The sequence below is a fragment of the Fukomys damarensis genome, unplaced genomic scaffold, assembly GCF_012274545.1.
Source record: "Fukomys damarensis isolate Sample0158 unplaced genomic scaffold, DMR_v1.0_HiC HiC_scaffold_39, whole genome shotgun sequence".
Lineage (NCBI taxonomy): Eukaryota > Metazoa > Chordata > Mammalia > Rodentia > Bathyergidae > Fukomys > Fukomys damarensis.
In genome coordinates this window covers 82130638-82143486 of record NW_022900951.1, presented here as the reverse complement: position 1 = coordinate 82143486, position 12849 = coordinate 82130638, and the positions used below count along the sequence as shown (strand labels likewise).

The 12849-nt window shown below is 36.0% G+C and overlaps 1 protein-coding gene across 1 annotated transcript in view; it reads right to left on the bottom strand.

Annotated features, from left to right (window-relative positions):
• Nucleotides 1-12849, bottom strand: part of Il1rapl2 (interleukin 1 receptor accessory protein like 2) — a 1183927-nt gene that overhangs the window by 10799 nt on the left and 1160279 nt on the right. The window contains exon 10 of the mRNA XM_010619716.2: nt 9723-9893. Within this exon, the coding sequence (XP_010618018.1) occupies nt 9723-9893 (171 nt within the window). The remainder of the gene's footprint in view (nt 1-9722; nt 9894-12849) is intronic.

Genomic DNA, 12849 nt, shown 5'->3' with positions numbered 1-12849 from the left:
TTTTTTGTACCAGGGACTGAACTTGGGACTTTGTGCTTGTGAGGCAGGCAGCAGAATCACTGACCTCAATTCCTGGCCTATCAATGATATTTTTAAAAGCTCCTTGAGGGCAGGTCCCATATCTTGGGTTTCTCTGTATGTGTCTTACACTTTACAATGAATGCATTGAGAACATTGATAAGCACAAGGTGTATATTTTGCCTTGAAACTAAATTAATTATGAAAGCTCAAATGTACCTTCCAATATGTGTAGCACTACTTACAAGACAGGCATTCAAGCTCACAATGTCCAGCAATTTTTACAAATAATTTAAATACACAGAGAGAGTGTTATAGCCAATGGCCTCATATATCTTTTTAAGAGGCTCTCTTCCAGAGATCTGAGAATAAGTACCAAGTCATAATAAATTAAAAAATTGAAAGGCAAAGATTCACATTTATTAGTGTCAGTGACTGAAAGTATAAGTAGAACAACAGTGACAGAAGCCGAGTCAGGAAAGAAAACACATTTAAACAGATTTATATGAATTTTTAAGACTCTTTAAAGGACATTTTTTTTTTGGGGTACCGGGGATTGAACTCGGGTCCTTATGCTTGCAAGGCAGGCCACCGAACCACTGAGCTAAATCCCCGGCCCCTAAGGATATAAATGTTTAAAGATACTGTGACAATATAATTAAAAAATTACTGTTATAACACAATTTAAAAACTATATAAAAATGTATGTATGAATGCCTTTTAAGAAATACACATTCTTTAAAGACAAAATACAGGCAGTGGGGAGAAACTTAAATTGAAACAAACCTCTAGTAAGAATAACCTGTCTGCTCAGCAGAGGAATGGTTAAGGCGTGGCTGCAGTGGTTCCTGCAGGCCACACACACACACACAAACACACACACACCACACATCCCACTTCTGGCCTCCTGGCTGGGCTGGTACCTGAATTCAAACTACAGAGGCACAAGGGAGTCAGGATGTTGTTCTGAGCTTTAGGCTCCTAGCCTCCATTTTTATTTAATTCACACAGTTAAAGGTGAGAGATCAGTAACTACCACAAATCATTATGTTCTAAACTTTGATTGTTGCTATTGTATTGTTGATTGTATCTCTTGGGCTAAGGTGTTCTGATTGATTTAATCAGTTGTTCTTCCTGGTAAAATGAAAATGAGATTGCCTAAGAGTCATTAGAGACTCAAAACTTAAAGATAAGCTATAACAGGAAAATTGAAGTACTAACCCAGGAATTAAATCAAGGACAGTACCAAAAACAGGTAAAAAATAGAAATGAGAAGACATTCAAGCAGTGCACAAGCACAGACACAGTCTGCCTGTTCATCAAAGTCAAATTCTCATGGAAATGAGGTGGAAAATTCTGATAATCAACCACCTGGACATCCTGAACTGATAGCACAGGAGGTAACAAAACAGATGAATGAGGCTCTAGAAAAAATCTAAAACAGAAATAATTTCCAAGATAACTACAGAGATGGTGAGCAACAATGAAAGACATGATTAGAGATTCTAGAACAGAAACAGATAAAAATACATGAATTGAGGACCACGACAGAAGCCATGAATGCTCAGCATATGAAAGAAATGGAATTCATGAAACAGACTGAAACAGATACTCAGGTGATTAAACACTCTATTGAAAGTATACATAACAGACCGAGGCAATCTGAAGACAGGATATCAGTTATAGAGCAAAGGATGGAGGTCAGCAACCATGAAAAGTAGGATCTCTTAAAAAAAGAAAGGATACATGAGAAATGAATCCCACAGCTCCTAGATGACACAAAGAAGAATAATATAAGACTGATAGGAGTCCACGAAATAGCAGGAGAAAGTACAAGTGACATAAAAAACCAATTTCACAGAATTAATGAGAGGAAACTTCCCATACAGAGCCAAACATTTTGACATACAGATAAATGAGGCTTATAGAACTCTAACTAGCCATGATCATAAAAAATTCTACACCTAGATATGTAATAATCAAGATCCCAGAAACCCAATAGATGAACAAAACATTACAAGCAGTTAAAGAAAATAAACAAATCACATGCAATGGAAAGCCTATCAGAATCACAGCAGACTTTTCAACACAAACCCTCAAGTCAAGGAGAACCTGGAGTGAAGTATTTCAAGGACTAAAAGAATAGAACTTGCAACCTACACTAATGTATCCTATAAAAGTATCTTTTAAAATTGATGGGGAGGGGCCAGGCATTTAGCTCAGTGGTTCTATTGCCTGTCTTGCGAGCACAAGGACCCCAGTTCAATCCCTGGTAACAAAAAAAAAAAATTGTTGGGGAAATAAGATACTTCCATGAAAGAGAACTCCTGAGAAACTTCATGAATACCAAACCAGCACTTCAGACAATTCTAAATAATATCCTAGAAAAAAGACAATGAAGATCACAAATCCATGGGGCTCAAAAGAGCCAATTCAGAAGGCAAGGCAAGAAATTATAAGGGGGGGGATTAAAAAGATCCAACAACAGGAAAATAACATGATGATGATAGTCAATGCATAATGGCCTCAATTCACCGATCAAAAGAAATAAACTGGCAGAATGGATTCAGAAGCAAAATCTAGCCACATGCTGTATACAAGAAATGTACCTAGTTAAAAAAGAAACTCATAGACTGAAAATAAAAGGATGGAAAACAGTTCTCCATGCAACAGGAACCTGGAAAAAAGCAGGAGTAGCTATCTTATTTGCAGACAAAGTAAATTTCAAACTAAAGCTAATTAATAGAGACATAGAAGGTCACTGCATCCTTGTAAAGGAAACAATCCCAGAGGAAGAGATGACAATCATAAATATATATGCAACAAATACTAATGCCCCAACTATACAAAACAAATAAACAGATCATCTAGACAAAAAAATCAACAACCAAATAATAGAACTGAATTAAGCTTTTGAACAAATGGACTTAATAGACGTCTACAGAGTGTTCCACCCCCAAAATCAGAATATACATTCTTTTCAGCTGCACAAGGGTCATTCTCCAAAATAGACCACATGCTAGCTTATAGAACATGTTCAAGTAAATGCAAAGGAATTAAAGTTATCCCCTGTATATTATCAGATCATAGTGCAATTAAACTGGAGATCAATAGCAAAAGAAACTGCAAGAACTTCACAAACATGTGGAAATTGAATAAAACTCTCCTGAACAACCAATGGGTCAAAGAGAAGATTAAAACAAAAATTAGATAGCTTTTACAAATAAATGAGAATGCCAGTACAACATACAGGAATCTATGGGACACAATGAAAGCAGATCTACAAGGGAAATTTATGGCAGTGAATGCACAAATAGGAAAACAGACCAAGTTCAAATAAACAACCTAGTGCTGAATCTTTTTAAAAATTTTTTCTTGTCTTTTCTTTTCTTTCTTTATTTTTTATTTTATTTTATTTTATTTTTTTTGGTATAGGTGATAGAACTTGGGAACTTTCACTTGCGAAGCAGGTGTTGGAACCACTGAGCTAAATCCCCAGCCCCTAATGCTGAATCCTAAGCTTCTAGAAAAAGAACGTGACAAACCCAAAGATTGTAAAAGACAGAAAATTGTAAAGATCAGAGCAGAAATTAATGCAATGGAGACTAAAAGAATGATACAAAAAATCAACAAATCAAAGAGTTGGTTCTTTTAAAGAATAAATAAAATTGATAAACCATTAGGCAACATTATCAAAAAAAGGAAAGACAAGTCTCAAATATATGCAATTAGGAATGAAACAGGTGAATTCACAACAGATCCAGGAGAAATCCAGAGGATCATCAATACTTACTTGGAGAACCTGTACTCTAATAAAATGGAAAACACAGAAAAAATGGACAGATATGAATTACCAAATTTGAATGAAGATGACATAAAATTCTAAACACCCCAATTACAATCAGTGAAATTGAAAATATAATTAATAATTTACCAATAAAGAAAAGCCCATTTCCTGATGGCTTCACTGCTAAATTCTACAAAAAATTTAGAGAAGAACTGCTGTAACTACTATTGAAATTTTTCAGTGAAATTGAAAGGGAAGCAATATTTTCAAATTTGTTCCTGGAAGCATGTGCTACTTTGATTACAAAACCAGGGAAAGACCAAACCAAGAAAGAAAACTACAGGCCAATTTCCCCGATGAACACAGATGCAAAAAATCCTCAATAAGATACTTGCAAAATGAATAGAGAGTCATCAAGAAGATCATACATCCATCCTGACCAAGATGGATTTATCCCATGGATGCATAAATCAATAAATGTAATACATTATATTAATAGAGTCAAAGACAAAAAACATATGATCCTCTCCATAGATGCAGAAAGAGCATTTGACAAAATTCAACACCTATTCATGATAAAAACCCTGCAGAATATTGGAATAGATGGTCTTTATCTCAACTTGTTAAAGGCTATCTATGAAAACCCAACACACAACACCATACTAAATGGTCAGAAATTGAAAACCTTCACACTAAAATCAGGAGCAAGACAAGGATGCCCACTCTCACCACTCCTGTTCAATATAGTTTTGGAAATATTCACTACACCAATTAGACAAGGAAAAGAAAAGCAACAAAATTAGGAAAGGAAGAAGTGAAATTGTCATTATTTGCTAATGACATAGAAGACCCAAAAAACTCCACCAAAAGACTTTTAGACTCAATTGACAGATTCAGTAGAGTAGCTGGATGCAAGGTAAACACTCAAAAATCAATAGCCTTCTTGTACACAAATAACAGAATCAATGAGAGAGAAATTAGTGTAATGTTCCCTTTCACGATAGGATAAAAATTAATATCTAGGTATCAATTCAATGAAGGAAGCAAAAGACCTCTACATGGAGAACTACAATACTCTGAAAAAATAGATAGAAGAGGATATAAGAAAATGGGAAGACATCCCTTGTTCCTGGGTAGAAAGAACCAATATAGTGAAAATGGCCATACTTTCAGAACTGTTATACAGATTCAGTACAATCTCTACTGAAATCCCAGCAGTACATTTCACAGAACTAGAGAAAACAAGCCAAAAATTCATTTGGAACCAGAAAACACCTAGAATAGCAAAAGCCATTCTAGGCACCAGAGACATGGCAGGGGGTATCGCAATCCCCAATTACAAGCAATACTATAAAATCACTCTGATAAAAACAGCATGGTACTGGCAAAGAAACAGACACAAGGATCAGTGAAATAGATTACAAGATGCAGAAACAATTCCAGACATACTCAGCTACCTCATCTTTGACTAAGGAGCCAAATGTCCTCACTGGAGGAAAAATAGATGGATTTCAACTTGCCAAAGATTAAAACTAGACCCCATCTTTCAACATGCACTAAACTAAAAAAAAGTGGATTAAAGATCTAAATATTAAAAAAGAAACACTAAACTTGTTGGAAGTTAAATTAGGTCGAACTCTTAAAGGCATTGGCATAAGGCTTTATGAACCAATCCTCAGTTGCACGGGGACTAGCACAAAGAATCTACAACTGGGATCTCGTTTTTAAAAGCTTCTGCACTGCTAGAGAAACCACCAAAGGAGCTAAGAGACAACCTACAATGTGGAAAAAAATTTACCAGCTGTTCTTCAGACAAGATTCTACTATCTAGAATATATGAAGAACTCAAAAAAAAATCAGGACGCCCCCAATTCAAAAACCCAATTCAAAAATGTGCATCTAAAATGAATGAACATTTCTCAAACAAAGAAGTAAAAGCAACAAATAAACATCTGAAAAAATTTCAACATCACTGATCATTCAAGAGATGCAGATGAAAACAACACTGAGATTCCATCTCACCCCAGTAAGAATGGCTGCTATCAAGAAATCAACCAATGACAAATGCTGGTGGGACTGTGGGAGATAGGACCCCTCCTTGTTTTTGATGGGAGTGCAGACTGATGCAAACACTGTTGAAATCAATATGGAGATACCTGAAACAGCTAGGATTAGAAGTCCCATTTGACCTAGCTATCCCTCTGCTGGGTATCTTTCCAAAAAAATTAAAAGAATCATATCACAGTGATATATGCTTACAATGGCACAGTTTTTAATAGCTAAAGCTTGCAAACAGCCTAAATGCCCATCAACTGGTGACTGGATAAAGAAGATATGTGTTTGTTTGTTTTATAAAATGGAGTAGTACGCACCCATAAAGAATGACAAACTAGGGACAATTTCTAACTAAGTGGATGTGCATTGAGGACACAGTCTTAAGTGAAATTAATGAGACTCACATGTGTAAATACCAAAGAGTTTCTCTGGTGTGTTAAACTAAAAGTTTAAATGAGGATCAAAATGTATAATTGATTTTGTGTAATAGGAAAAAAAAGGTGTAGGGGGAGTGTGAGGGGTAGGGTAACAGTTGCAAAGGAAAAAGTAGAATTAAGAGAAAAGAAAAAATGGAAACAAAGTCTTTGTAAATAGGGGAGGGTGGAGGTGGTAAAGGAAGGCCATGGGAATGGGGAAAAATAAGAACCAAGATACATCATGTAAAGGTACATGATCTCAATGATGAATGTAACTATTGTATACCTATAATGTACCAGTAAAGAAAAAAATGGGACCCCAATAATTTCTATAGCCTTGTGGAAAATACATTGCTAAACATAGTATTGTGATAGGTATACATTGGTTATGGTCAAATGGCTATGTTTTCTATGGAAAAATAATAAGGTCTTATTTATTTATTTATTTATTTACTTTTTTTTTTGAGACAGGGTCTCACTATGTAGTTGAGACTGACCTGGAACTCACTGTGTAGTCCAGGCTGGTCTCGAACTCACAGCGATCCTCCTGCCTCAGCCTCCCGAGTACCTGGATTATAGGCATACACCACCATGCCCAGCAATAAGGTTTTATTTAAAAGGCTCTTGTTACAAAAGAAAATTAAAAGACAAAGGGTTTCATGTAACTGATACTTATTGTTATTTTATGGTGTGTATATTCATGCCTTCTGGGTGTACAAGTCTTCTAGGATATTTATGGTAATGATCTTTTTGACTCGTTTGCCCATCTCTTGAACTCCAGCTACTTGTGATAAGAGATACATGTCAAGCCTGCATGAGAAGTGGTAAAATCATTGTTTTCTTAAAAACTTATGTAATGTATGTTATATGTGTCGCCATGCTTAGGGATGCTCAGTTGCCAAACAGTCGAAACAAAGTCACACACTAAAATTAGAGGTTAGACATTATGAAATCCTAAGGTACATTTATAGGCCAACATGTATGTTCTCTTTAGATGGAATCCTACTAAAGGATAACAAATAAGAATTTTCTTTATGTCATTTAATGTCTTTTGATCAGATGGAGGTATTTGACTGAAAGACAATTCCATACTAATATGAACATGCAAGTGTTACAAAGAAAATATTATCATGATTGTCATGCTAAAATACTATGGTTGCTCTTGATATTGAATTTCTCTATAATATATAACTCTTGTCTGTTAACATTCTGCAGGGATTTAACTACTAGAAAACCATCATTCATAAGAAATCACAGCTCCTATATATAATTCTGCGTTATACTTCAAAGTGCTTAATGTTCTTAATCATAATAGTTAAGCTTACTTCTATTGAAATACTTACATCACTGATACTCTCTTCTGGGTTTTCAACTAAAGTTTGGGGACTCAAACTATAAAGGTAACTGGGCTATGATGACAGCCAATATTTTGGCCTTGGCCCCTCAAGGTCTACAAGATCCAGGACACAAAGGAACCTTTCCTACAGGATCCCCCATCTTTGGTAAATCACTCAACCTCCAGAGCAGGCTGTTTTCTGGACAAGTATACTGTGTGCCAAAGGAGGGTCATCATGAGGGAAAAGTCTCCCATGCTTTCACTGAATGCAACACAGTCACGTAAGGCCATCACCCATCCTGACAGCTGACACTGACAGAGGAGCTGAGAGGCTCTATGCATGGTTCCAACATAATGCTTGAAGAGACTTAACTGACCTTGATAGATAGCAAGAGGTTCATGTTGACTGACACGGATCTCACTTTAACTTAGTCTTAAACACCCAGCAGAAAAGAATAACCAAAAGAGGTATAAAATAATGCCATGGCAATAAAGCTAGATATAAAAAGGGGCTCCAGTCACTGACCCCTTCTGGCAGTTTCCAGCTCTACCAGTAGCTGACCATGGTTATGAATCATTAGGAAAAAACTATGGCAAAATCTATAAGAGCTCAGCTAGTGTTTTATATTTCTTAATGAAATTTATTCTTCAAATTGTCTCATTTTACAAATAAAATTAGAAAGACTTATGACAAAGTGTCAGACTTATAAATAACCTCTATTAATGGAAGAATCTAAGACCAGCAGGTTCGATCACTATTTCAATTTTTAAGTGTGACTTTCTCTTCAACCTGCCCTTTCATTCTAGTGTGCTTATGCTTGGATGATGCATACTCTAATTTCTTAAAAGTTTAATTTATTCTTGCCTAGAGACTGCCAACTTTCAAGTGGTCATACAAATGGAACCAATGACAAATATGCTAGACTTCTTTTACTGGGATCTACCAGATTTACCTTGTAGACAGCTCATAACTGCTAAACTATACAATATGACTTCTATGTGGTATTCTGATGTCCCCCGGACCTTCTCGTTATCCTCTTTGTGGGCTATATTAGTAGCAGTTGTGCTGACCTTATAATTTAGCCCATGCATTCTTAACTATTTCTTTGGCTTTGTCTCCTCCAGACTTAAAAGCTATGCAGCTACCTAGATGACAGTGCCTGTTGCCTATTGAAGCCTTTAGAAGACCTTCTGTAGAGTAACTCTTACTGCTGATCACAACTATGACACTCTTCAGCTCGAAGTAGCCAGAGCTGTCTTTGCGCTTTGCACCCTCACAGCAGTGTGGGGTACTTCTTCAGAGTGGGGAATAGTGCAAATGAGTAAGTTAATTAGATATCTTGTAGGTAGTTAGACAGGGCTGCCCTCAAGTAGTCAGCCTTAAGGAGCCAGCCCTCAAGGAGCCAACACAAGGCACCAACACAGAGGACAATTAAGACACATTCACAGAAGGCCAGAATTGTAAAAGAAGAGAAACTACTATACCCTTGGGCTTCCCCTGGGGATTAATAGCAGTGATTGATGTTCTAAATAGGTACCAATAACCTGGTTGGGGCCCAATGTATTAAACCAGCTTTTCCAGGAAATATTCCTGACCCCCACCCTTACTGAAAATCCTTATCTGCTTGCTACGTGATTTTCTCCCCATTTCACCCGCATTTAATCAATATTACCTGTGTGACTGAACTTGTAATCTTATTGGTTGGTCATGGTTTTGCCTCACCTGCGCCCACCTCGTAATTTTCCACTGGGTCTTAGAGTTTTGTCCCACTTTGTACCCACCTCACTACAAGGCTTGGCTATATAAAACATCTTTGAAAAGTGGAGTGGGTAAAATAATACAAAGATTTGTTATTGAATCTAGTTGAATTAGAGGCTCTATCTTCTTTCTCTCGGATTTGGGAGAAAAGTCCTATATTTTAGATACATTTTGAAGGAAAACACCCCATGATATTGTTTTTCTTACTGTCTTAGATCAATAAAACTATATTCAGTTCAGTAGGAAAAAAGAAGAATAACCTGTCTAAATACTTAGCTCTGATTTTTGAAGCTCCATATAACTTCCTAAAAGAAACTGAATGTTTTAAATGCAAACTTTGAAAGTACTTACTTCCACTTGGGATCAGATCCCTTTCTGGGATGAATAGTTTGTATCCATAGTGTTTTTCCAGGACATCTGGAAGTATTTCAAGTGCAAACTGTTCTTCTTGAGGATTGTCACAGTCTAAAGTATCTTGATCCACTTTCGTATAAGACAGGTAAGCGTCATATTCCTTGTTGTCTTAAACAACAAAAATAGTGTTACTAGGTTTACTCTTTTTTTTTTTAGTTTCAGAATAAAGGATTTATTAAGGCATACATAGTCAGATATAGTTTTTTCATTTTTATTATTAAGCTACATTAATTGTACAAGTTAATGGGTTTCACTTTGACATTTCATTACATCATTACAGTGCCTTGATAAAGTTCACCCTCCTTTATACCCTCTCTTAGAAGTTTATAACTACTAAGTGACCAAAAGAAACACTATAATTAAAGACTATTTTTAATATTTGAAAAAAATTTGTCTTATGCCATATTATAAAAAAATCTAGCTCATTTCAAAATAACTTAGTTATATGGTATGAAGTGAAACTCATGGCCATTTGTTATCAAGACAAAATATACTAAAAAATTATTATTTATTACTTTTGATTACTATACACATTTGTGTTGTTGAATGATGTGAGCACATGATTAGCTCAGTGTGTTTGTATGTAGGAAAAAAAGGACCAAAAATAGTAAAAAATTTTGAACTCTTTTTGAACAGGTGACTTGGTTATTATTTGGACACAGATTATATCTTCTTCACATAAATATGTATATGACCTCCAACAGAGGCCAGGCCCTACTGTGTGGGAGAAGATGGAAATAATCCCCTGTCACTACTCGAGACACTACTCACAACATGTGCCATACTTTCAGTTGGTTAATATTGACATCTTCACATAAAAAAGTGTGCATTACTAAATATTAGAGACAGCAGCTAGAGTTTATGGAGGCTCATTGTCTGTCCTTCTTCTTCATTGCGTGGCTGACTAACTTGACCCAAGCTCCAAAAGGAGCCTTGTTTAAAAAATATACATCCTTTCAATTGCTAAATTAGGTGTTCCATTCACACATTTAGTTAGGGAATAAACTGCGCTTTTTGAGTGTAGTTTTCCTCCCTTGCTTTAATGTTCCAAAGCCAGTCTCTCTGGTGCAATACTGTGCATGTATATGTGCATGCAGTATTTTCCTCCAAAATATTGATAAACACAGCTACTCAAGGTATTCATCACCATAGGTTTTAGGATGGTCACATTGGAAAAATTATAGTGGTTTCAAAATTCAGTTATTTACAGCAAAATCATTTTAAAATTTAGTAAGCATTGTCTCACATAGAGCTATTAATGTTTATTAAAGGACAGTTACTTGCAAATAATAATTTCAAAAGACTGCTAAGCATTTCAAGATTTGTTTCTAAATCACACCATTATTTTTCTTTGAGACATATTTGATTAAAATAAGCTGAAACCTTGGCAAATGAAAAGGTCATTTGTAGAATGAAGAAGACATTTACTTACACCTTCAATAACCTGGTTCAACCTGCTGAATGAGGTATAAATTATAGTCAGGCAACAAGATACAGATACTTTACCATAGGAGTAGTTGGGATCTCTGACTGTCTTGGGATAACTGAGATATGATTTATGTTGTTTTAATTCCAGTAAGGTTTCAACCCTTACTATCACCACATGAAAAGAACTCTGATGATTTCTATTAAGATGGTACCTGATACCAGGAGGAAGCTTTACTAATTTTTAGCATGTATTCTGTATGCAAAAAGCTTCCATAAACCTTGGCTAGGTTACTTGATTGCCTAGAAGCAGATGCACACGCAAGATTTCCATTGAGGAGATCATTTGGCTTATAAATTGGCACATTCCACTGTTGTGCATAAAACTCCATTTGGAAGTTAGAATGCTCAAAAGCATGGTTAATGTACAAATATACCGGAAATCCTAGCACTTTTGCCCTTGTTCCAACAGACGCAGGATGCACCTGCAGTCCCTTGACTTTCTTGAGCTATAATTACTCACCCAGGACTCAGATGCCTATGATGCACAGCTGGAAGAATAAAATAGGCCAAAGGCCAAAGATCCCCATTTCTATGAGCAAAATAAAATTCACTGCACTTGGTGAATAGTTGCTGCCTCAAACACCATGTAGGATTAGAACCTTGTTTGCTTTGACTTTGATAGTTGTCTTGTGCCACAAATCTCCATAAATTAACCTAAATATTGATTCCTTCAACAATAGTTTTTACAGCATTTACCATGAACTAACCATTTTCATTAGCTGTGTGACCATATCATCCATCAGACCAGACTTTCTACACTCTCATCCCATTGGTTGTCACAACCATGGCTATTTGCGTTTCAGTCATACCTAAATTCACCTAACCTCAATCCTTTCCCTATTTTTCCATCTATGTCTCAATAGTACAATTTATGCTACAAAGGCTTTCTCCTAGAAAAGTATATGAATATTTGCTTGTCCCAAATTAGTTATGACAAATTATGTGGATGTCTTTGACATGTTAATACCTAATGCCTGGCTAGTACATTTTACCTGGCATTCTAGAAACACACCATTCTTTGGAATATGGTCTTTCTGGTTTCATTCATGTATGTTTAAGGTGAACTAAAGGTGCAAAGCTTACAGCAGCTCACCAGGATAGGAAGAGAATTCTCAAAATCACCATGTCAGATGTCCCCATAATTCTAGGATGCCAGCTAGTGAGCCAGCAATGCCCCAGATGCCACAGTTGAAAAATGCTCTTTAGCCTTATGTAGACAGCTAGGAAAATCTCTTGAATAGCCACAGCTGTTTCTCACAAGAGTGGAGCAAGATGGATACAGCAAAAGTAACAACATGATTCAAATAAGGTTAATATCAAGGACCCCACTTGTTTTAAAATAAAGAGGCAGTTCAGTGGTACCACTCTTCTAGACAAAAATAAGGTTGTGCTAAGTTCATCTGATGAACTAAACAGTGAGCACATCACAGAGTATTGGAAGAAAGAGCTGGCACAGTAGTCACTGTAGATGTGTTGTTCTTAATGAAGAGAGAAGTTATGAAGAAAAGAACCAAAATATTTATAGAAGAATTTCCCTGTTGTCACACCTGTCATTCCCTGTTTTTAAACCTAATTT